The following is a 25,776-nucleotide window of genomic DNA, read 5'->3' on the forward strand; positions in this document are numbered from 1 at the left end:
TTTATTGAAGATTATTTGACCTTAGAGTTGCGGGTCCATATCTGGGCTCTCTACTCTGTTCCACTGGTCTATGTGTCTGTTTTTGTGCCAGTACCATGCTGTCTTGGTGATCACAGCTTTGTAGTAAAGCTTGAAATCAGGCAATGTGATGCCCCCAGTTTTGTTTTTCTTTTTCAACATTTCCTTAGCAATTCAGGGCCTCTTCTGGTTCCATACAAATTTCAGGATTGTTTGTTCCAGCACTTTGAAAAATACCAGTGGAATTTTGATTGGAACAGCATGGAAAGTATAGATTGTTCTAGGCAGTATAGACATTTTAACAACATTTATTCTTCTGATCCATGAGCATGGAATGGTCTTCCATCTTTTTGTGTCTTCTTCAACTTCTTTCATGAGGGTTCTGTAGTTCCTCTTTACCTCTTTGGTTAGGTTTATTCCCAGGTATCTTATGGATCTTGGTGCTACAGTAAATGGAATCAATTCTCTAGTTTCCCTTTCTATATTTTCATTGTTAGTGTATAAGAAAGCAACTGATTTCTGTGCATTGATTTTGTATCCTGCCCCATTACTGAATTGCTGTGTGAGTTCTCGTGGTTTGGGGGTGGAGTCTTTTGGGTTTTCCATATAAAGTATCATGTCATCTGCGAAGAGAGAGAGTTTGACTTCTTCATTGTCAATTTGAATACCTTTTATTTCTCTTTGTTGTCTGACTGCTGTTGGTAGGACTTCTAATACTATGTTGAACAACAGTGGCGAGAATGGACATCCTTGTCATGTTCCTGATCTCAACGGGAAGGCTGTCAGCGTTTCCCCATTGAGGATGATATTCGCTGTGGGTTTTTCATAGATAGCTTTCATGAAGTTGAGGAATGTTCCCTCTATCCCTGTACTCTGAAGCATGTTAGTCAGGAATGGACGCTGCATTTTGTCAAATGCTTTTTCTGCATCAATTGAGAGGACCAAGTTGTTCTTCTCTCTTCTCTTATTGATTTGTTCTATTACATTAATTGATTTGCAAATGTTGAACCATGCTTGTATCCCAGAGATCAATCCCACCTGGTCATGGCGGATAATCTTTTTTTTTTTTTTAATTTCTTTTCAGCGTAACAGTATTCATTGATTTTGCACCACACCCAGTGCTCCATGCAATCTGTGCCCTCCCTAATACCCACCACCTGGTTCTCTCAACCTCCCACCTCCTGCCCCTTCAAAACCCTCAGGCTGTTTTTCAGAGTCCATAGTCTCTCATGGTTCACTTCCCCTTCCAATTTCCCTCAACTCCCTTCTCCTCTCCATCTCCCCATGTCCTCCATGTTATTTATTATGCTCCATAAATAAGTGAAACCATATGATAATTGACTCTCTTTGCTTGACTTATTTCACTCAGCGTAATCTCTTCCAGTCCCGTCCATGTTGCTTCAAAAGCTGGGTATTCATCCTTTCTGATGGAGGCATAATATTCCATAGTGTATATGGACCACATCTTCCTTATCCATTCATCCGTTGAAGGGCATCTTGGTTCTTTCCACAGTTTGGGAACCGTGGTCATTACTGCTATAAACATTGGGGTACAGATGGCCCTTCTTTTCACTACATCTGTATCTTTGGGATAAATACCCAGTAGTGCAATTGCAGGGTCATAGGGAAGCTCTATTTTTAATTTCTTAAGGAATCTCCACACTGTTCTCCAAAGTGGCTGCACCAACTTGCATTCCCACCAGCAGTGTAAGAGGGTTTCCCTTTTTCCACATCCTCTCTAACACACGTTGTTCCCTGTCTTGCTAATTTTGGCCATTCTAACTGGTATAAGGTGGTATCTCAATGTGGTTTTAATTTGAATCTCCCTGATGGCTAGTGATGATGAACATTTTTTCATGTGTCTCTTAGCCATTTGTATGCCTTCTTTGGAGAAGTGTCTGTTCATATCTTCTGCCCATATTTTGACATGATTATCTGTTTTGTGTGTGTTGAGTTAGAGAAGTTCTTTATAGATCCTGGATATCAGCCTTTTGTCTGTACTGTCATTTGCAAATATCTTCTCCCATTTTGGGGGTTGCCTCTCTGTTTTGTTGACTGTTTCCTTTGCTGTGCAGAAGCTTTTGATCTTGGTGAAGTCCCAAGAGTTCATTTTTGCTTTTGTTTCCTTTGCCTTTGGAGACATATCTTGAAAGAAGTTGCTGTGGCTGATATCGAAGAGGTTACTGCCTATGTTCTCCTCTAGGATTCTGATAGATTCCTGTCTCATGTTGAGGTCTTTTATCCATTTCGAGTTTATCTTTGTGTATGGTGTAAGAGAATGGTCGAGTTTCATTCTTCTACATATAGCTGTCCAATTTTCCCAGCACCATTTATTGAAGAGACTGTCTTTTTTCCATTGTATATTTTTTCCTGCTTTGTCGAAGATTATTTGACCATAGAGTTGCGGGTCCATATCTGGGTTCTCTACTCTGTTCCACTGGTCTATGTGTCTGTTTTTATGCCAGTACCACGCTGTCTTGGTGATCACAGCTTTGTAGTAAAGCTTGGAATCAGGTAACGTGATGCCGCCAGTTTTATTTTTGTTTTCAACATTTCCTTAGCAATTTGGGGTCTCTTCTGATAATCTTTTCAATGTACTGTTGCATCCTATTAGCTAGGATCTTGTTGAGAATATAAGCATCCATATTCATCAGGGCTAATGGTCTGATATTCTCCTTTTTGATGGGATCTTTGCCTGGTTCGGGAATCAGGGTAATGCTGGCTTCATAAAAAGAGTCTGGAATTTTTCTTCTGCTTCAGTTTTTTGAAACAGCTTTAAGAGAATAGGTATTATTTCTTCTTTGAACGTTTTGTAGAATTCCCCAGGGAATCCATCAGGTCGCGTGCTTTTTTGTGGGGGAAGGTTTTTAATCATGGCTTCAATCTCGTTACTAGATATTGGTCTACTCAGGTTGTCAGTTTCTTCCTGATTCAGTCTTGGAAGTTTATAGGTTTCCAGGAATCCATTGATTTCTTCTAGGTTGCTTAATGTATTGGCATATAACTATTGATAATAATTTCTGATTATTGTTTCTATTTCCTTGGTGTTAGTCATGACTGTCTGTCTCCTTTCATTCATAATTTTATTAATTTGGGTCCTCTCTCTTTTCTTTTGGATTAGTTTGGCTAGTGGTTTATCGATCTTATTGATTCTTTCCAAGAATCACCTTCTAGTTTTATTGATGTGTTTTACTGTATCTCTAGTTTCTATTTCATTGATCTCTGCTCTAATCTTGATTATTTCCCTTCTAGTGTGTGGGGTTGGCTTAATTTGTTGTTGGTTTACCAGTTCCTTAAGGTGTAAAGAGAGCTGGTGTATTCTGGATTTTTCAATTTTTTGAGGGAGGCTTGGATAGCTATATATTTCCCCTTAGGACCACCTTTGCCATATCCCATAGGTTTTGGACAAATGTGTCTTTATTCTCATTGGTTTCCATGAATTGTTTAAGATCTTCTTTGATTACCTGGTTGATCCAACATTTTTGAGCAGGCTGGTTTTTAGCTTCCAAGTGTTTGAATTCCTTCCAAAATTTTTCTTGTGGTTGAGTTCTAGTTTTGAAGCATTGTGGTCTGAGAATATGCAGGGAATAATGTGAATCTTTTGGTATTGGTTGATCCCTGATTTGTGAACCAGTATTGGTCAATTCTGGAGAAAGTTCCATGTGCGCTTGAGAAGAATGAGTATTCTGCTTTTTTAGGGTAGAATGTTCTGTATATATCCATGGGGTCCATCTGGTCCAATGTGTCATCCAAAGCTCTTGTTTCTTTATTGATTTTCTGCTTGGATGGACTGTCTGTTACTGAGAGTGGCATGTTAAGATCCCCTACAATTAATGTATTCATATCAATATGACTCTTTATTTTGATTAACAGTTGGCTTATGTAGTTGGCTGCTCCCATATTGGGACATAAATATTTACAATTGTTAGATCTTCTTGGTGGATAGACCCTTTAAGACTGTGAACTCTGAGAAACAAACTGAAGCTTTTGGAGGGAAGGGATAGGGGGTTGGGAGGGCCTGGTGGTGAGTACTAAGGAGGGCACATATTGCATGGAGCACTGGGTGTGGTGCATAAACAATGAATCTTGGAACACTAAAAAAAAAAAATATTAAATTAAAAAAAAGAATTTTGTAGTGTCCTTCTGTATCTCTGACTACAGTCTTTAGCTTAAAATCTAATTTATCTGATATGAGGATCGCTACTCCAGCTTTCTTTTGAGGCCCATTGGCATGCAAGATGCTTCTCCATCCCTTCACTTTCAGTCTGGATGTATCTTTAGGTTCCAAATGTGTCTCTTGTAGACAGCATATGGAGGGGTCCTGTTGTTTTATCTAATCTGCAACCCTGTGCCATTTTATGGGAACATTTAGGCCGTTCACATTGGTAATGATTATTGAAAGATACATTTAGGGGCGCCTGGGTGGCTCAGTGGGTTAGGGCCTCTGCCTTCGGCTCAGGTCATGATCCCAGGGTCCTGGGATCGAGCCCCGCATCGGGCTCTCTGCTCAGCAGGGAGCCTGCTTCCTCCTCTCTCTCTCTCTCTGCCTACTTGTGATCTCTGTCTGTCAAATAAATAAATAAAAATCTTAAAAAAAAAAGAAAGATACATTTTTATTGACATCACGTTGCCTGTGAAGTCTTTGTTTCTATAGATTGGCTCTATAAATTTCTGTTCTATGTCACTCTTGGGTTCTTTCATCTTTTATAGAATCCCCCCCCCAATATTTCTTGTAGTGCTGGCTTGATGGTCACATACTCTTTTAAACCTTGCTGGTCTTAGAAACTCTTTATCTCTCCTTCCATTTTGAATGTCAACATTGCTGGATAAAGTATTCTTGGCTGCATGTTCTTCTCAGTTAGTGCCCTGAATATGTCTTGCCAGCCCTTTCTGGCTTCCCAAGTTTCTGTGGACAGGTCTAATGTTATTCTGATGGACTTTCTTCTGTATGTAAGGAATCTCTTCCCCCTAGCTTCCCTCAGGACCTCTTTTCTAAAATGATGATTTGTGAATTTCATGGACATTTTAACAATATTAAATCTTGACATCCAGGAGCACAAGATATCTTTCCATTATTTGTGTCTTCTTAAGTTCTTTCATTAGTGTCCTATGTTTTTGGTGTACAGGTCTTTCACCTCCTTGGTTCAGCTTCTTCCTAGGTATTTTATTTTTGTGATGCAGTTACACATCAGGTTGCTTTCTTAATTTCTTTTTCTGATAGTGGATTGTTAGGGTACAGGAGTGCAACTGATTTTGCATGTTCATTCCGTAACCTGCCACTTGACTGCATTTGTTCATTAGTTCTAGCCATGTTTTAGTGGAGTGTTTCAGGCTTTTTATACATAATACCATGCCATCTTCAAATAGTGACACATTTACTTATTTCTTCCTTTCTCATATGGATGTCCTTTGTTTCTTTTCCTTGCCTACTTGCTCTGGCAAAGCCTTCCAATGCAATGTTGACTAAATGTGGACAAGGTGGGTATCCTTGCCTAGTTCCTCATCTCACAGGAAAACCTTCCAGATTTCCACCATGGAGTATGATGCTAGATTTGGACTTGTCATAATGGCCTTTTTTTTCTAAGATTTTATTTATTTATTTGACAGACAGAGCACAAGTAGGCAGAGAGGCAGGAAGGGGAGGGGAACAGGCTCCCCGCTGAGCAGAGAGCCTGATGCAAGGCTCGATCCCAGGACTCTGGGATCACGACCTGAGCTGAAGGCAGAGGATTTAACCCACTGAGCCACCCAGGTGGCCCCATAATGGCCTTTATTGTGTTGAGGCATGTTACCTCCATTCTCACTTTTTGAGTGTTTTTATCCTACATGGATGTTGAATGTTGTCAGTTGGTTTTTCTGCATCTGTGGAGAGGATCATAGATGTTTTATCCTTCATTTTATTAATCTGGTGCATCCTGTTGATCGATTTGTGGATGTTGAACCATCCTTGAATTCCTGAAGTAAGTAGCAGTCTATCATGGTGTATTATCATTCTGACAGATTGTTGACCTTGGCCTGCTAGTAACTGTTGAGGATTGTTGCATCTGTATCCATCAGGGACATCAGCCTATAATTTTCCTTTAGTGGTGTCCTTGTCTAGTTTTGGTAACAGGGTAATGTTGTTTCTAGCATATGAGTTTGGAAGTGTTCATTCTTTTTCTGTGTCTTTGGGAGAGTGTGAGAGGGATAGGTAATAATTCACCTATAAATGTTTGGTAGAATTCACCAGTGACACTGTCTGGTCTTGGACTTTTGTGGGTGGGGAGGTTTTGGATTCCTGATTCACTCAGGAATCTCTGTTGAGATTTCCTATTTCTTCTTGATTCAGTCTTCATAGGTAGATACTACTAGGAATTAGGGGAGCCTGGGTGGCTCAGTCATTAAGCATCTGCCTTCGGCTCAGGTCATGATCCCAGGGTCCTGGGATTGAGCCCCACATCAGGCTCCCTACTTGGTGGGCAGCATCCTTCTCCCTCTCCTTCTCCCATTGCTTGTGTTCTCTCTCTCTTTCCGTCATTCTCTGTCAAATAACTAAATAAATCTTTAAAATAGAAGAAATTTATTCATGGTTTGCCTTTACATTTTGAAAGTGAACTCAAGGTCAGCAAATGTGAGTCATAGCTATTATCACTGACATTCACAATTTTATCATTAAAATTAGTGATGTTGATAATTAGTAATACAGATATATGTTCAGGATAGCTCAGAGACTGAAATAAGTTAGACAAATATCTATTCTATATATTTTCACTTATATGCAGGATCTAGAAAAACCAAACTGATGGAAATAGGAATTAGATTTGTGGTTGCCAGAGGTGTGTGTGGGGGAAGGTGAGGGAATTGGGTGATGGTGTTCAAAAGGTACAAATGTCCAGGTATAAGATAGATAAGTACTTGATATATAAAACATGATTAAAGGAAGGAAGGAAGGAAGGCAGGGAAGAGACAGAAAGGAATATAGGAAGGGAGAAAGGAAGGAAAGAAGGAAGGGAGGGAGGAAAGGGTTAGGAAGGAAGGAAAGGAAGAAGGTAGGTAGGTGCAGGAATGTCCTTGGGGAGCTGGTTGGAGCTTCTGCAAGGAAGAGCGGGAGGGCCCCTGATGGGGGTGATGAAGGCTGGACTGGGTTCTTCCTGAACTGGGCTCTGCCCTGGAATTCCAAGGTTTTGTGCTGTGTCCTGGCCTGCAGGGGTGTGACAAGCAATTCTTCAACGCCTCAGTGCAGTTTGCCAACATGGACATTCTGCTGGACTACACCAACTCTTACAAATCTAGGCTCGGCATCTCTGTGGAGTACGCCACGCTAGCCAAATACTTTGGTGCATTGCAAGCTACCAATGTTACCTGGCACGTCCGTGAGCACCAAGACTTCCTGCCCTATTCCTCAGGTATGACCCCGTGCAGGTTGGTTGCAGATCTGGTGCTGGGGAGGGTGCCCACCCAGTCTGCTCTGCCCTGCTGATAAGCCTGAGAGGGTTACCGGGGCTGATACAGACCCTGCCCCTCACATCCGCCCCTACACCCTGTCCCGCCTAGACATCCTAAGATTGACATGACACTCACAGAAGGGCTCCATAGCTTCCTATTTCCACATCCACAAGGCCTTGGCTGCCTTCACCTGGGAGGGCTACAAGGCTGTGAGCTTGGTTACAGCCGGAGTGGGAGGGGCAAATTGATGTGGGCGGGGTTACACTTGCAGTTCAAGTGTAACTACATCCTTGTGGGCGTGGTTACAGCCCAGGTAGGGGAGGCTACGTGAGTGTGGGCGGGGCTACGATGCAGTGGGCGGGGCTACACCGAGGAGGGAGGAGATAGGGCAATGTCCTGCAGGTGTTCTGAATGGGCTTGATTTGGTGCAACCCTCCAGGAGAGACAATGTTTATGTGGAGAGTGGACAGGTGCGGTGATCCCTGGTCCCTGCTCTGAGTCACTGGGGATTTAGAGCTTAGGCTGCAGGGTGCCCCTGCCTGACCAGGACATTCAGCCTGCTGGAGGAGCTGTGGACAACATGGTCTCCTGACCATACAGCCTGTAGCCTTTCCCCGGATCACAGGGCTGGCTACCCTTCCTGGTGTGTTCAGGTCATGTGGGAGAAGGTCAGGGAATGGAGACACTCCCCAGCCTGGGAGGAGGCAGAAGGCAAGAACAATAGGGACAGTCAACCACCTGTGGGACCCAGCCATGCTGCCAGGAGGCACCCAGCCCCCCTCCTCCCACCCAGTCTTGGTCAGGAGTCATTCTCTACGTGCAGGTCCATGCAGCAGACACAGGATCCCTTAGCTCTCCCCTATCCCACCTCCCTGGACTGCCAGTGGAACCCCAGTGATAGCAGGCTTGTCCCGGACTCCCCATTGCCCCTGAGTCACATGCCAACACTCAGGGCCTATATCAGCTGGGTGCTGCCAACTTGGCTCCCATCTCCCCCACCCCTCCCCGGAGGTGTCCCAGGCCCTTGGCTCGAAGACTGTTCCAGGTTTCCCAGGTCCACCCTGGGCTCTCTGGTTCCCCATCCCAGGCCTGGTCCAGCCCAACCTGATCCTCACACTTACCCCAGCCCCTCTCTGGAATCCCTGGGCCATTCCTGGCCTGGCTGGAGAAGGAGTCTGTGGCAGTCCCCATAGGTGACCCAGGCAGAGCCAGATCCCAGGCCCCAGCTTCCCTAGCTCTACTGGGACTAGATCTCAGGAAGCCCCCAGGCCAAGGAGACTCATGCCAACTGCCAGCCCTTCTCTCCAGGTCCACATCAGGCCTGGACCGGCTTCTATTCATCTTGCAACCAGCTCAAGGGGCTGGCCAGGCGAGCCAGCGCTCTGTTGTATGCTGGGGAGTCCATGTTCACACGCTCTGTGTGGCCGTTCCCCCACCAGCACCTGGACCTGGACTGGGCCCTGAAGCAGCTCCAGCAGCTCCGCTGGGCTGTCTCTGAGGTAACGGCACCCCTCTCAGCAACATGATCATGTTGGAAACCTCCTGTGCGGTGTGCTTCCCCAGCCCCTGGTCAGTAGATGTCCACGTTCCAGAAAAGAACACTGAGGTGGCTTGTGGTCCCATGGCAGGTGCAGATGACCCTGGGCCAAGGCTAGAACCATGCTCTGATAGCCCTCAGCTGGTAGTTTCAGTAGGCTTTAGAGTCAAATTTACCCAGAGGACAAAGGGCAAAGAGAAGCAGCATTAGTGTCCTACAGTCCTGCATGGATTCAGTCCCGCTCTGCTGTGTGTCCTCAGGCTCAGGACTTCCCTCTCTGAACCCTAATTCCCTCCCTGTACACTGAGAAGCTCATGCCCACCCCAGAATGGTGGGGCAACTGAATGTGTGAATGTACATAAGCTTCTTGGCATGGTGGCTGCCCCACAGCAAGTTGTTCCCAATGTTCTGTCTCATGTGTCCCCACTGTACAGATGGGAAAACTGACAGAATGTGTCACTGTGTTGGGAGCGGAGTGGATAGATTGAGCCATTGGAGTAGGCAGGACACATAGCTTTAGTTGGTGGGGCCTCAGTTTCTCTTTGGGGAAGACAAGCTCATCCCATGTCCACTTTGGTACAGAGAATGGAGGGTGCCTGGAACATCCCAGTGGCACTCACAGGAAGGCTGCACAGCAGAGGTGAAGCTGGGGTGGGTCCCTTGCAGATGTCTGTTTTCTGCCCAAGCTAGAGGACTCAGTGGGTTTCTGCAAAGTCATCAAACCTCTGGTCCTCAGTTTTCCACTCTGGAATATGGTAGGGACGCTCACCTGCTCCACTAGAACCTGGTGAGAGGGAAGGAGAGCCAGACTCCAGGGGGTGGTCTGCAGAGGCAGGCCCGATCAAGAGTTTCCCCCACTCTGGTTGGGACCCAGGTACAGCACCATGATGCCATCACTGGGACTGAGACCCCCAAGGTGAGAGACATGTATGTGAAGAATCTGAGGTCAGGGATGCAGGGTGTGCATGAACTGATGGCCTCCATTGTCCAGGACAGGACCCCAGCGTACTCAGGTAAGCGAGGCCCCTGTCTGATGGCCCTGCAGGTCTGGGAGGGGGCTCTGAACCCTTCTGAGCAGAGCTGGGGGTCATGGAGAGGACCTGATCAACCTGAGCTTCAGATCTGCAACCATATCCCTTGTGCACCCCTGAGCCCTTGGTCTGAGCTTGGCATGTGCCTTGACTCCTCCGAGCCTCCATGTCCTGTGTGTGATGGGAAGATGGGGAGGTCACCATTGAAGCCCGTCCTAATGGCCAGCTGAGTTAGGCGTTTGCTCAGCGCCCAGCTCGCAGTGTTTACTGCTATGCCTGGAGTGTCTGTAAGCTAAGAGGTGCTCTTGTCCTCACTGTGTAGCTGAGGGCACACCAGAAACAGAGATTGTGGACATGCCCAGGGTCACCCAGCTGGGAGGAGCAGAGCTAGGATTGAACCCAGGGACTGAGCTGCAGGATTGCAGAGGATACAGGTGTTCTCAGGGACATGACCCCATCTGGATTGCCCAACTCCCTCCTAAGTTCAGTTTGGGTGCTGATTCCGGGCCCTTTGAAGGTTTCACACGTCCAGAGTAACAGGTCATGCAGCCTGAGACTGAGGAATTGTGAACCAGAAAGTCCTAGGGGCACCGGGACACCTCAGCCTCCCTCCCAGTGCCTGATGTCATGTGCACAAGGCCTGCTGCACCCTTCTCAGCATGACACCTCAGCCTGTGCTCTGTCATGGTGCACCCTCACATCTGACCTCCCTGCTCACTGGGCCTGCATTTCCCTCCATCTGCCTCTGCCGGCAATGCCATCTGACCTTCAGACCAGTGAAGGCCCCTGGGGACCATGCCCGCAGTGCCCAGGGTCCCAGCCCACAGATCTGGGGGTTGGCTGGGACAGAGAGAAGCAGCAGAGCTGGAACTGGGGTCTGATTCCCCTGCCAGGTGGGGCCGTCTATTCCCATGACCTCACCAGCGTGACTTGCCTGAGCAATGAAGGGGTGGAGGTCAGGAAAGATGTCCAGCCACAGGGAACAGCCTGGGCAGGGGCAGGGGGCTGGAAAGTGTGTGATGTGTTCAGGGGTCCAGGATTCATCAGACATGAGCAGAGTTTACCTCACTGGGAGTAAAGAATGAACAGAGAAGGAACCCAGGGCCACATCACTGGGGCTCAGACACTGGGCTAGGTGATTGGACTGGACCTCCAGCCTTCTGGAAATTCTCCAGTCCTTCCCAATGCCAAGGACTCAAAGGTTGGGAGCTACACCTTAGTAGCTGGTCAGGTCAGAGAGGTGACTGTATTTCTCGGGGCCTCAGTTCCCTGGTCAGTCTAATGGGGCTGTCAGGGGGTGATGTGTAAGGAGCACAGGGATCCTCTCTGTCCAAAAGGACACAGTGTGATCCCTTCCAGCATCCCTGGCCTGGGGAATGGACACAGAGCCCTGAGCAGAGTATGGGGCCTGCTGGTGTAGGAGTGCACTAGCCCACTGGTCCTATACTCAGTTCCCCCAGTAGCTCTGCAGGAATGTGTCTCTTCTGCCTCAGTTTCCCATGTAACCAGGGACCCCCAGGGGTGCTGGGTGAGTCCAATGGCAGCAGGTAAGGCCAGTTCTCTGTGTGCAGACCCAGAAGCTGGGGGACACATTGCCGTGGTCTACAACCCTCTGGCCTGGACGGTCACCACCCTTATTACCCTGACTGTGGGCTTCTCCAGGGTCAACGTCACAGATGAGTTCGGCCAGCCGGTGGCTGCACAGGTATGGCCCTGACAGCATGCACAGGGGCACACTTGCTGCTGCTGACGTCTTTTCCAGTAGGGCACTTCCTGCAGTGCAAGCAGTTCACGTGAACACGTGGCCATTGGGGCCACACCTGGAAGACACCCCATGGAGACCCTTATCTAGTAAGGTCAGTGGGATCTACAAGAAAACTCTCACTGGTCTGTGAGCATCTGAAGTGCCCAGAAGTCCCAGCACTGTCCCTTCCCTGGAGGGTCTCCTGGGTGGCCTGCCCTAGTTGGGAGGCTTCTCCTCATGCCCTGGACATGGGGCATATTTATGTTCTCATGCAAACATCCACTTTCTGTGGACAGGACCTCAGGAGTCTTCAGAGGGACACTTTGCAGAGGTGCTGATGGTCCGGGCTGGCCCAGCTGCCTGTGTCCGCACACGCAGACACCAGTGTGTGTGTGGTCTGTCCTCATTTCCTACCACTGCCTGGAACCAGCCGAGGGGCCCAGGGACCCTGCCTGTCCCCCAGTGCCAGGGTTTCCCTGCAGACGTGCAGGAGTTGCTGACATCAGCCACTCAGCAAACACTCCCGGAGGCACATTATGGTCCTGGACAACAGCACCACCATGGGGAATGGGCGGATCAGACACTTAAAGGACATGTGTGGTGTGGAGTGATGACCTGCGGAGCCACGGTAGCAGACCTTGGTTGATGCAGGAGGAGAAGGAGTTCATCTGACCTGGGTAGGAAGACGGGATGGTGTTGGTTTCAGCAGACCCAACCCCTAGCAGCCTCCTCTTCACCCACACGCAACACCACTCTGAGTAAATGCACTCAACAAATATTTTGGAGTCCTACTGTGTGTCAGGTTCTGGCCTAGGTTCTGAGCTTCCTTAATAACCAAGCCCATGAAGTCCCTGTCCACAGAGGACTCATATTCTCATCCTGGGGAATAGGCAGGAAACCAAATAAGAATGTGTGGAATGTGACAGATGGTTGTGTTCTGACGAGGAAGATTGACAGAGCTGGATGGGGGCAGAGACAGGGTATGTATGTCTCACAAAGCTTGGGTGGGATGGTGTGTGCAGCCAGCCTCGGCTTGCTGATAGGGCCCCCAAACTTCCCATAGGGGCTCAGATGCTGCATTCTTCCCCTGGAGAGTGAGGGGCTCGGTTGGGTGTGCCCAGTGTCCTCCTCCATCCCTCCCAGGTCAGGGGACAGGGTGATGAGGAAGATGGTGGGGTGAACAGAAAAACGTCCCCTGGGGAAATTGGAGGGTGTGAAATAAGGGGCTTCAGAGAGAAGGCCCTCCAGGAAGGGGGAATAGCATGAGCAAAGGCTCCGAGGTAAGAAACAGCAGGGGTGCTGAGAAGGGAGGGCAGTGGCTGATGCTGAAGTCTGAGGAGTGAGGGAAGCTAGGGAGGGAGATGGTGCTGGGGCAGGATCCTTGTGAGCAGGGAGGATGCCTGAAGGGAACTCAGCACAGACCAACGATGGAAAGACCCTACTGTCCATTGGTAATGAGAACCCTGCCCAGGAGGTGTGCAATCACAGTATAGTGAGGACACTGAGGGTTCTCCTGTCCTGAAACCCACCATATTGTTTTGTTCTGCTGGTGTTGCAGGTCCAGGAATCGAAGGAGAAGGAAACTGTTTATGACTTGCATGTGCTGACCACAATCCCGGGCCTCAGTTACCGACACTTCAGTATCAGGCGCGCCCAGGGGACCCAGGGTGCCACACCTGTCAAAACATCCAAATTTGTCCGCAGGACAAAGACACATGCTGGTTCAGGTGGCAGGCACCTAATTCGTGTGGAGAATGACTGTTACACTGTGTTCCTGGATTCTGACACTAACCTGATGCACAGCATCTTGGAGAGGTGAGGCACAGCCATTGTTGACTCTGAAGCAGAGGCATATGCTGAGACCTGGGCATATCATTTCCCCACCTGCCTGCGTCCTTGCCTGCTGGGGGAATCACCAGAAAGGGGTGAAGGCCCTCCTGTATTACCATTTTAATTTTTGTGTTTGTGAGACCAGACCAGTACAAGAAAGCCTATCTTGACCCTTGTGCCACAGCTATTGATCCATATCCAATCCATATCCAATAACCACCCATCCATTCATCGGCTTACCTGTCATCCACCCACCCATCCATGCATCCCTCCATCTATCCATCCATCCATCCATTCTTCCATCCATCCACTCCCTGTCCATCCATATACCACTTACTTACCACTCATTCACTCCCACACATACATCTATCACTTATCCTTTGATCTACCCATGTATCTGCTTTTCTGTCCATCCATCTGTCCATCCAACCAATAATAACCTTCTTCTCCTTCCTTCCTTTCATCCATCATTCCTTCCCTCCATCAACTATCCTTGATCATCTGTTTATTCAACTAACCAACCACCCCTCCATCCACTAACCTCCTCCAACCATCGTTTTATATCCACACACCAAAGCACCCAGCCACCCATCAGCTACCCCTCCCACACACCCTCCCATCCATCATCCTCCATTCATGCGTATATCCAAACACCCATTCTTCCATCTATCCACTATCCTCCCAGTCGTCTCTATATTCATCCTACCATACAACCATCCATCCGTCCACTCACTCACTCAACCATCCACCCATCCATTCACTCACAACTTATCCATTCATATATCTACATGCCTACATACCTAACCACACACTCTCCCATACATCTGCATATCCACCTACTTACCGATTCATTCACACCTACACACATCCATCCATCCACTTATCATTTGACCTATCCATGTCTGTTTATCATTCCTTTCATCCATCCCTCCATCCAACCATCCATCCATTTACACATCCATTCATTCAGTAATTGTTAATAGCAAAGAAAGCAGGTATCTCCCAGATAAAAGCCTCTCAGATGTTTTGGGGCCAGCCTTGTCCACCCCCAGGCCACATCCCAGAAAGTTGCATTCCAGCTGCATTTCCTGATGTGACCTTCCAACTGGATTGGAAGTGGAGGAGGAACAGGAAGTCTGGGAGGAGTTGCTGGCAGAAAGTGAGGGGAAGGAAAGAGAAGGGAGAGAGGAGCATGGGTGTGAGGTGAGTGGTACCTGGAGCTCACCCTGAGGGCAGCTGTGCACAGCTCTGGAGCCTCACCGCACTAGGAAGTTCTCCATAGGGGGACCCCATCAGAACTGTGTCCTTCATCATTCTAAAGATCCCCTTGAGAGAGGGCGTGGCAGGTAGAAGGAGCTGACTACAGCCAGCTTGGGTGGGGAGGGGAAGATGGGGAGAGCAGTAGAACCCGGGCTGGCCAGGCAACTTCTGAGCATCCCTGGTAAGAGGAGAGACCCCAGGCTGGTCTTGGGTTGCTTGTCCAGTCAGGCCTGATGCCCAACTAGACAGCCCTTGCTGGGGCAGCCCCACCTTGCCTTCCCTATGTGCAGTTCATGAAGGCCTCATCCTCAGCCATGACCCTTTACTCAGCATGTCTAGTAGTACATTCTTGGCCTGCTGATCATCCCCTCACCCCTGTCTGTCTCTGTTCCTTTTGGCTGGGTGAGGACTGGGTGCTCCTTAGGGTCCCTGAAATCCCCTCCAGGGTAAACTGATGGCCCAGTGTCTGACCACTGGTCACAGAGAGAAGGATCTGTGGAAATGGAGGGCAGTGGCTCAGAGGAGTCTTGGTGGGCAGGAGGCACCTGGAGCCAGGCCCGAGGACTGGAAGGGCCAGAGAATCCACGTGCACAGATGAGGGGACAACTGTTCCGTGGCAGGAACCTCCTGTGCAGGGCCCAAGGGGGTGGCCATCGTGTACAGAGACCACCCCAGGGCAGGCTGAGTGAAGGGACCTTCTTTGTCACAGGACAGCACCATGGGTAGAATTTGCTGACCATGCAGCTCAGCCATGGAAATGCTCCCTGTCTGTGGGGTTAGAACACTCAAAGCCCATGTGAGCATCACCAGTCATGGCCCCTCTGACCCTTCTCTGTCTCTGGATTTGTCTAAATTGGACATTTCATACCAGAGGATGAACTCCATGCAGCCCTGTGGCTCCCTTCCCCTAGCATTGTGTGTCCAAGGTCTGTCCATGCTGCCATGGGCATGAGTGTCTCGTCCTATCTCAGGCTCTGTGTTATTCCCACAGCAGATGGAACATGTTTTACTCTTTCAGTCTATCTGATGGCACCTTGTGGAGCTGATGCAGGGAGTGGGCGGCAGGGAGCCTGCAGCCAGAAGGGAAAGGGTTTGGGCCAGACTAATGAGCAGGGCCTTTTCTGGCCTCTTCAGAGGGGCCAGAGGGGCCCTTCTCAGATGACCCCCTGCCTTCCCATCCATGCCCAACACAAAAGCACAGAAATTCCCCAAATGGGTGTGGAAGGGACACTTATTTATATTTTACACCTGCAGCCCCATGCCCCAATCCCAGTACATGGCTGTGCCTTGACCACACACAGAGGTACAATCTATACACGTGTCTACACCATCCATGTGTCTACAGGGCTCTGAGTTCCTGCCCACTCTTACCCAACCCTCCGTCCCAACCCCAGTATCTGAACCGAATGGAATGAGCCCAGATTGTGAGGTTGGAACAGAACCTGAGTCCTGGCTAGGGCTCTTCCCAGACATGAGGTCCTGTGCCAGGGATCAGGGCCCCCAGGCTCGCGGGCCTCGGGAGTGAGGTGGGTTCATATTCCCTGCCCTCGGGAGTTAGGAGGAGGCGGTGAAGTGAGTGAAGGTGTTGGATCCTCACATCTGGATGCCTGGGGTTCTGTATGATGAAGTCCTTGCTTGTGCTCCTTGGGGTCCCTCTGAAAGGTGTGGGGTGGCCCTGCTGGCCGCCTGATGACTAGGCAACACCTCCAGGGGACATTCCCTCTGGGTAGCTTCAATACCCTCTGCTTATGCTCTCGGAGGCCTGTTATGCAGCCTCTGTCGCCCTCCTGTGTGAGGTCTCCCCAGCACATGGAAGGATCTAAGGCCACTTGGCTCAGGGGAGAGGGTGTCTCACGGACTTTATCTGAACCACGTGCATAGGTGTCACCGAGTGGCCTCGTGACTGTCACCAAGGTTCTGCTGAGGTCTCTTTACTCTACTTCTGGTGGAGGTGGGTGTCTGCATAGAAGGCTCTTCACCAGCTCCCAGATGACAAGGACAATGCTTGGGACACATGTGCATGAAGAGAATACTACTTTCCCTTTCCTGTCCCTGCAGGGAGAGTAACAGCACAGTGCGGGTGACCCAGGAGTTCATGGAGTACCGTGTCAACAATCTTGAGTTTGAGGAACTCATTTCTAATAACCACCTATTTTCACCCAACGGGACCGCTGAGCCTGCATGGGAGGGTGTGGAGTTGGAGATTGTGGCAGGAAAGCTCATGACCGAGATCCGGCAGTTCTTCTACAGGTACGCTGGTATGTGTATGAGGGAGTCAGGGTCCATGAGTGTTCCTGACACCAGCTCGTTCCCAGAGGTAGTCGGGGCCCATGTGTGTCCCTGATACCAGATCGTTCCCGGAGGGAGTTGGGGCCCATGCGTGTCCCTGACACCAGCTTGTTCCCGGAGGGAGTCAGGGTCCATGTGTGTTCCTGATACCAGCTCGTTTTTGATGGGAGCTTGATGCAGACATGATTGTTCCAGAGTGGGGCATCCTGGCCCCACTGCATGGGCTGTACCTCTTGGCAGGTGTCCAATGTCAGAGTTGGGGCAGGAACCCACAAGGATAATGACTTACACCAGAAGTGGTGTGACAGCACAGACCTAAGCCACCCAGGTCAGGCCCCCCAGCTCCGTATTATCAGGGGACCAGACTCTTCCCATTATATTTTCCAGGATGGTTCCCTGACTCTCTGCCTGACTGCAAGAAGGAGGGAGGGAGAGAAGGGGTCATGGAAACAGGAAGGAAGGAAGAAGAAAGAGAGGAAAGACGGAAAGAAGAGAGGAAGACAAATGGGGAGGGAGCGAGGAAGGGAAGGAGGGAAGGAGGAGGGAGGAATGCCTGCAGAGTTCCCAGAGCCTGACTCAATGAGTCCCAATTCCAGGAAGGAGAGAGACCAGAATCACACATATGCCATGTACTCCCGGCTCACCCACGTGCCGGTCGGCCATGGTGGGGAGATGCTCTGCCGTCGCATTGAGCAGGAGTACTGGGTGGGCCCCTTGGAGCTGAACCATGAGGCCATCCTGAGGACCAGCACCAGTCTCCACAACCGGCAAATCCTCTACTCAGACAGCAACGGTTTCCAGATGCAGCGGAGAGTCTTCCGGGAACACGCGACCAACAGCATTGCTCGGGTAGGCCCTAGGATGCCTGCTGGACCTGCGCCCATGGGGCGGCCCTGATGGCCCTTTTCCAGAAGGCCAGAGCAGGAAGCCCATTCTAGCACCACCTGAGAGCCCCCTTGCCCACCTGTGCTGCTAGGGGTGGAGGACCCCATCTCGGGTCACCCCTGGTGTCTGAAATCCGGTACCACCATAGGCACTGGGCTGTCCCTGTCCCTGTCTGTGCCTTGGTTTCCTTTGTGTAAGGTGAGTGGCTCCTCGGGGGGTCGTTGTGAGATTTCTGAGCTGATGCTGGTCAAAGGCTTAGAGGGCCTGACCCCTGCCAGGTGCTGTGGCAGAGACACTGCCTGGCAGCTCGTTCAAGGTGATGAGTGTGGCCCGAGGCCACACATCAGCTCCCCCATCCCAGGGCTCCAGCTCTGTGACCCTGGGCAAGTGGGTTGGCCTCGCTATGGCTCCACGCTGTCCTGATGGAGGGAATAACATCGGTCCCCAGGGCTGGGAGGGTCAATGGGAACAATCCAGGTGAAGCCCCTTGGGGGGTCTCCTGTGACCCCAGTAATCATTAGTTCTTACTTCACCCAGGGGACCCAGAAGGGTATGTCCCCACCCTGCTCTGCTTGTGAGTTCTGGTCCCTTCATCCCTGCTTGCTCACTCTCCCATGCTGTTCAGGGGCTCCTTACCGTCCTTTTGGGTCCTTCCAGGCCATTTGCTCCAGCAGAGCACAGAGCATGGGGAGTGTGGCTGCTGCCCCAGACCAGACTCAGTCCTTTGTCTCTGTAGCAACCCTCAGCCCTGCACCCATAGCAGGTGGACCCACACACCCCCTTGTCACTCCTGCAGGAATGTGCGCAGTGGGTCTTGGCCCCATTGTATCGGTAGGGAAACTGGGGATTGAGTGGGTTCAGTCCAGATGGGCAGGAAGCAGTGCATCTGCATGTGAATGACAGTCTGTTGGGCTCTATGGTCAGAGCCTCTACCATAATCTTCCTGCTGCATCCTGAGTAGTTGCTGTTCCTGTGTGGGGGACAGGCAGGGGTTGCCTGAGGGGGACCCCGACCAGCAGTCCTGCCCATACTTTGCCCTGACAGCCAGTCTGGCCATGTTTGTGTGCACAGAATTACTACCCCATGGTTCAGTCTGCCTTCATCGAGGACAGCCAAAGCAGGCTGGTGCTGCTGTCCGAGCAGGCACATGGCATCTCCAGCCAAGGAAATGGCCAGGTAGAGGTAGGAAATGGATACTCCTGGCCACCCAGGGTGGGAGCAGGTGGGAGGGGGGCCTGTCAGACAGCTCTCCCCTGCAGGTCATGCTCCATCGCCAGCTGTGGAACAACTTTGACTGGTCTCTGGATTATGACCTCACACTGGACGACACCTCTGTTGTCCACCCCGTGCTCTGGCTCCTGCTAGGACCCCAGCCACTCACTGCGGGCCTGCGCCAGAGGAGTGGGCTGGAGCTACAGCACAGACCTGTAGTGCTGTTAAGAGAGCTGAATGGTAAGGGAGTGTTCATACCAGAATGAGCCCACCTGGCCCAGTAGACCTGGGGAGGGGTGTGGACCACCACTGATCTGGACAACGTTGGGCAGAAGGGAGCTCAGGGTCTCTGATCCAACGTCCTCATATAAGGTGTAGGCAAACTCGGGCAAAGAGGTTCAGGGTTCACTCAAGCTCCTATAGGTGGTGGGAGCATTTCTGAGACACACCCTTTCCACCTTCTACCTTTTCCCTGAGTTTCCTTCATTTTTGCTCTGATGTCTCTTTTTCTTTCTTAATATAACACATATGGCTTCACAGATAGAAGATCAACATTAAAAGACTTGCTTTATGTGACTTCTCGGTATGCTGTCACCCGGTGAGGGAGATTCCTCTCCATGGTCTGATCTGCAAAGCTCATGAACTCCTTCCACTCAAACCCCTACTGACTTACAACAGGCTGTGTCTGTATAAAAATAATTGAACATAGGTAATGATCATGTTTAGAGATGGTACATTGGAGCAGCATTTAAAGAATGAAACAGTTAGATACAATGTCATATCTGTCTCACTAATCCTTGAACTTTTTCTGTTCTACTCACTTGCAGAGGTTTTGATAAGAATGTGGTTATAATTTCTCCTTGCCTCAGTTTTAGAGCAGGGCCCTCCCAGGTATTTGAGGCAAGAAGGCTGTTGCTCACTCTTGTATGAAGCACGTATGAGTGCCTGCTGTGTGCTGCACACTGGGGATGGGTAAGTCCAGGCCTCTCCTGAAGGATTTGTCCTGAGCTCTCCACTGGGGAGCTGTGCTCATATACATCCCAACTTCAGGGAGCATAGGGAGAAGTACTGGGTAAGAGTCTGTGGCCTTGTGCTTTGGGGACCAAGAGCCTGGAGAAGATCAGGATCAACTTGGAAGGGGGTCATTAAGTTTCTCTTGTTTGGAGGTAATAGACATGGAAGGGGCTGCTGGTTGGGCGGAGTGTGGACAAGCTCCTAGATTCAGAGCATCTGGACAAGAGGTGTGGGCAGGCGAAGTGGGGGCAGGGCAGCTGGGGGCCACTGGGGAGCAGGTGTTCACAATCATCCTTCCAGGATGCCATGAGTTGCCTGCCCCTGGGTCTCAGGTTCCCAATTCCCAGAGAGGGGATCTGATTGGCCAGCAGGCTGGTGCTCTAGGATGAGTCAGTTGTTCCTTCCAGGAAGCTGGGAGCCCTTTCCATGGAGGGGGATGACCCTGTGCCTGAGGAGGGCCCATGGCTAGGTCAGGATCTCCCACTGGCCCCACTCTGGTCTCTCCTGGTTGAAAGTGAGAGAAATTAAACATTTACTGGCTGAGCCCTCAGCAAACTCTATCCGAGGTGCCTGCACATGACTGTGGGAAGGGCAGGGGTGCAGTTGGTGCTCAGAGGGGTGGACCTTGACGAGTCCATCCCTCTCCCTCACTCTCAGCTGTGCTTCTCTCTGCAAACTTCTTTATCCCTCTTACTGGGATGAGGCTGTGAACTCCTATGTCATGCATCACCCCTTCCACCCCATCCCCTGCAGAAGGACTGAGCTCAGTCTTCCCAGGCCAGGTGCAAAAGTCCCATGGAAAGCTTCTGATTGGTGCAAAGAGGAGCTTGTGGTCTGAGCCTGGACCAATCACTGTGGCCTGGGGACTGCAAGGAGATGGTGCTCCAGCTGGAGCCCAGAGTTGAAAGGGGTTTTCCTGGAAGGAGGAGGGGGCTGAGGTGCCTTCTGAGCAGGGGGGCCATGGATGACAAAACCAGAGAAGAGCTGTCATCCCACAGCTTGCATTGAAATCAAGGCTCTGCCTGAACCCGCCCTGTGATCTGGAACAAACCCCATCACCTCTCTGGGCTGTAGACTCCCCATCTGTACTTTGAAATGGCTGGACTAGAGATTCAGGATCCTTCTGGCTCTTAGGCTCTGTGATCTGAGCCCCTGGACAGGTGGGAGGAAAGGCATCCAGGTGGAATGATGTCCATGGACAAAGGCACGAAAGGGGATCCCTGAAGTTCAGGGACCAGCAGGTGCTTCAGGCTGTCCTCCCTGTGGGGCACACGTGGGCAGGAGCTGGATGATCTGAATGAGGGCACATGGTGTGCAGAGCTCCCACTGCCAGGAGGAAGAGCCTGGGCCCAATCATTTTCCTGGCTCTGTGTGTCCACCCCTCAGAGACTGCCCAGAATCACCCAAGCCCCCAGCAGCAAGAGCCCGTGACTCTACCCCCAAGTCTTCACCTGCAGATCCTCAGCATCCCAGGCTGGAACTACAGCTCCAACCACAGAGAGCACCTGCAGAATCTCCAGAAAGGTGAGGCAGGTGTCCAAGGGAGCCAGACGCATGGCACCCTCCCCATGGCAACCTGGCCACATGTCCATCACCAGACAAAGTGGGCCCCTCTCAGAGCTGTCCTGCTTCTGCAGTCACCTTATCCCTTTCTCTACCCAATGGGGAGGGCCAGGCCCACAGACAGGCTGTGGGGGACCAGGGTCACTCAGTAAGCAGGGTATACTGTGGACATGGACCCTAGACCAGGACCTGTCCACACCCATTCTTTGATGGATCCCCGCTAACCCCACCACCAACCCTCAATCATCATCCACCATCTGCCAGACCCTCAGCCTGAAGTGCAGTCCTGCTTCCTCAGGGACTCCTCTGGGAGCCCTGAACAGCCAGTCCCACTCGTCCTCTGAACCCAGGAAGCATGATTGTCCAGAGCTTCCATTCATTCACTGAACAAATATCTCTTGTGCCCAGCACTGGGTAATCAGCATTGACCAATGTAGGCAAGGCCCCTGGACTCACAGAGCTCTCCATCTAGAGGGGGAAGCAGGCAAGTCACCAGCCAGTGATGTTGGTGTTCACATTAAGCCCCCAGCACGGCATCGTGGAGGGCTTCCTGGTGGAAGTGACACTTGCCATAAACTGATTCTTCCTGTTGCCAAAGCTCCAGCTGCACCTTATCTTCCCTTTTCCACTGTGAGCAACTCAAAGGCAGAGCTGGCTGCCCCTGAGCCACCCTCTTGTCCCCTAGAGCCCCATCCAGGTCCTGCCAGTCACCAAAGATGGCTCAGTAGGAGTCTGCAGATTGAAGGAGGAAAATGAAGAGGCAACAGGCCAGATAACACTTTTATCTGATAAAGTGGATCTTGGGGACCATTGCTCATGCCTGCAGCCAAGTGACATTCTAGCACTGAATCCCATTATAGGAATCCCCCTGTCACAGAAGATGCTGGGTGGGGAGCCTTCCCTACAAGGCAGAGCGTTCCCTTCCCACTGGTGTGCGTGGCCAATGCAAGAGAATAGGTCTCCTGTAGACAGCTGGCTCCCAAATAGGAGGAGAAAGGGGCTGGCCTGGGGGTGCCCCAGACCTGTCGAATGAAGGTCCCTCCTCCATGGAGAGCAAGGAGTGAGGGGCAGAGCAAGGGGAATCTCGGGGATGGAGTGAGACCACCCCCCCACCCCACCCTGTCTCCCTGAGCTCAGAGCCACCTTATGAAGTAGTTGTGTCGTTCTGGACATCAGCATATCCTCACCCCATCCCCACCCCCACCATCATCTGGAGACAGAGGACCTGCCTGACCCCAGGGCTCCAATCCATAACCACCCACTGGAACAGGAAGAAGGGATTTTCACACCCCGTGTGCAGCAATAGCATCACAGGGACTGTGTCAGTACCTCCCAGGGAGAATGAGGGTAGGAAGGGAACTGCAGGTGTCGTGTGCTGGGCCCAGTTAGAGGATCATTTCTGATGGGGGTCCTTGTGTCCCTGAAGGCCATGGAAGGAAGGCCAAGGCAGACCTCCGCCGTGTCCTGCTGCGGCTCCATCACCTGCATGAGGTGGGGGAGGACCCGGTCCTGTCTCAGCCTGTGAGTGTGAACCTGGAGGTAAGGGCCCTCAGACCCCTGTGACAGGCTCCCAGGCCGTGGCCTGAAGCCCCAGCTGGCAGGCAAACCCCAGTGTGAAAATCCCCTCTGGCAAAGACCTCGGCAAAAATGCCTGGGGTGCTCTCGCTCACCCTGGAGTGGGTGCTGTGGGGGCACGTGGGCATCCCGCCCTCCTCTCTCTGCATTCTTGCTGCTGCTTCTTCTCTGGTCCCTTCCTGGGTCACTGTGTCCCTTCCTGGGTCACTGTGTCCAGCATTCTGGCTGTTTCTCTTTGGCTTGTCCTCTGTGGTCACCTGCAGGCACAACCTTACAAGCAGATAGGTCTGCAGAAGCGGGAAGGCAGAGGCAAATGGGGTCTTGCTTCTGTGGGCTTTCTCCCTGTGTCAATGCAGGGAAGCTTCCCCAGAAGCCTCCAACCTCCTGGCCAGCCCTCCCTTCCCTGTCAGACCAGAAAGGGCCACCTGCCTCCGTCCCCACACAGGAGATTGGGTCCCTGATTTCTTGGCACAGGGGATAGATAGCTACTCCTGGCCTCAGCCTGGGGCACCCCCTGAGCCATACTGCGGAGAGGGGGTCTGGACGATGGAGGCAGTTCCTGTGCCTGCCTCCCCTGTGTATGCTTATCCAGTGCAGTACCTGGGAAAGCCTGCTGGTCCCAGCCTCAGTGTCCTCATCTATGAATTGGGCATACAGTTCCCTCTGGGGATTTGCTGGGCGAATTCATGTGGTGGTGTGTTGTGCCCCAAGCGTGGGTGTCACCCCTGCTCCTGCTTTGCTTCTGCTCTGATCTGGGGCTTCAGGGGTAGCTCACCCTCCCTGTGCTCTTGTCCGTCAGGTCGTGCTGCAGGGGCTGGGGTCCGTGGTGGTGGTGGAGGAGCGCTCGCTCACAGGAACCTGGGATGTGAGCACGCTGCACCGCTGGAGCTGGAGGACACGGGATGGTCCCCACAACAGAGGTTTGAGAGCTCCTGGTTGAGGCTGAGGCTGGGAATCCCAGCCTTCCCCCAGCCTGGCTCAGGAGCTGGCCAGACCTTCTTTAGATCCCAGCTCTGCCCATTATGGCCTGTGTGACCTTGAGCAGGCTACTTGGCTTCTCTGATTCTGTACCATCCAGAATCTACCATGGGTCTGTGTGTGTGTGCATGCCTGTGTGTGTGTCTGCAGACCACACCCCCTGCCTCTGTCCTGTGTGAGTCATATCCCAGGGGGTCTGACATCTGTCATGATGTGCCTCACACCACACACATCACTATGAGCTCTTGGGAACCACAGGCAGCTTCATGTCCCCAGTCTTTCCCACGCTGTTCCCTCTGCCTGGATCCCCATTGTCCTCTTCCTTCCTTCCTTCCTTCCTTCCTTCCTTCCTTCCTTCCTCCCGCTCCTACTGAAGCTTGGCGGAGTCCAGGGATGGGCCACGTTCCTCCTCCATTCTCCTTTCCCCCTTTCCCCTTTGTTCTTTTTTCTCATGGGTAGACTAGTGGATCATGGATGGATGGATGGATGGATGGGTGGAAGAATGGATGAAGAGGTTTCCCTCTCAAGGTTGAATTTAGTGGAACCCAGTAATATAAAGTGCAGCCCCACCAGGTGGCCTCAGTGAGAAAGCTCTAGGAATTCAGTGCTACACCCCATGGAAAATGAAGCCATGTATGGCCAGGACCACCTATATATTACGCTAATGGGAAGGCCAAAATGCAAGGGGCCCAGGGCAGTGGGAGTCCTGGCGGGATGGGTCAGCCAAGGGCCTTCATCAAAGAGCCACATTAGAGTGTAGGTGGGTGTGGTGTATGAGGGGAATCTGGGTGGAAACACCCCAGGGAAGCAGGTGGTTCTGAGGACAGACCACCTCTGCTCCCCCAGGCAGCTCCAGCTCTCACTCGACATCCCTGCAAGGCATGAAGGTCACCATTTACCCGAAGGAAATCCGGACATTCTTCATCCACTTTTGTAGCAGTGAGCTCTTGGCTGACTCTGTGACCTCAGGGTGACCCTGGGAGCCCCAGGAAAAGGAACAGGACCCACGACATGGAAAAGCAGCATGGGAGGATAAGCGAGGACCCCCCTGATAAGCTAATGCAGAAAATGGTCATATTGGGGATTTTGTTGTGCTTTAAATAAAAATTGCGTTTCACATGTTTTCCTGGGGCTCTAGAGCCGGCCTCTCCTATCCTCCCACATGGGTGATGTTTGCACGCACACTCACACTCCTCATGCCTGTGCAGGAGTCATCAGGAAGCTCACATAAGGCAGAGGGGAGTACCCAGAGTGACAGGAAAGGCACCTGCCACACAGGCCTCGCCCCCTCTTGCCCAGGTCACCAGTGTGATGTGCAGGCCTACTGTGTGCCTAATGATGGGTGTGGGTGGGGACCCTGCCGGGACAGGGGCCTTCAGAACCCGTGTGGGGGGCATAGGGGTCCATTCAGGAAG

At 51.3% G+C, this 25,776-nt stretch overlaps 1 protein-coding gene across 1 annotated transcript in view; it reads left to right on the forward strand.

The window, feature by feature from the left end:
• The window catches only part of LOC308338601 (epididymis-specific alpha-mannosidase-like), a gene marked incomplete at both ends in the record, with an annotated part of 41,609 nt that extends 16,274 nt beyond the window's left edge, over positions 1-25,335 (forward strand). The window contains 13 exons of the mRNA XM_080796828.1: positions 7,205-7,403; positions 8,752-8,942; positions 9,855-9,993; positions 11,583-11,716; positions 13,314-13,570; positions 16,904-17,095; positions 17,731-17,983; positions 19,091-19,201; positions 19,279-19,471; positions 21,632-21,769; positions 23,235-23,347; positions 24,183-24,303; positions 25,208-25,335. Coding sequence (XP_080652954.1) covers positions 7,205-7,403; positions 8,752-8,942; positions 9,855-9,993; positions 11,583-11,716; positions 13,314-13,570; positions 16,904-17,095; positions 17,731-17,983; positions 19,091-19,201; positions 19,279-19,471; positions 21,632-21,769; positions 23,235-23,347; positions 24,183-24,303; positions 25,208-25,335 — 2,169 coding nt within the window. The remainder of the gene's footprint in view (positions 1-7,204; positions 7,404-8,751; positions 8,943-9,854; positions 9,994-11,582; positions 11,717-13,313; positions 13,571-16,903; positions 17,096-17,730; positions 17,984-19,090; positions 19,202-19,278; positions 19,472-21,631; positions 21,770-23,234; positions 23,348-24,182; positions 24,304-25,207) is intronic.
• Between the last annotated feature and the right edge of the window lie 441 nt (positions 25,336-25,776).

This window comes from Martes martes (assembly GCF_963455335.1).
Source record: "Martes martes genome assembly, chromosome: 2".
In the NCBI taxonomy this organism is placed as follows: domain Eukaryota; kingdom Metazoa; phylum Chordata; class Mammalia; order Carnivora; family Mustelidae; genus Martes; species Martes martes.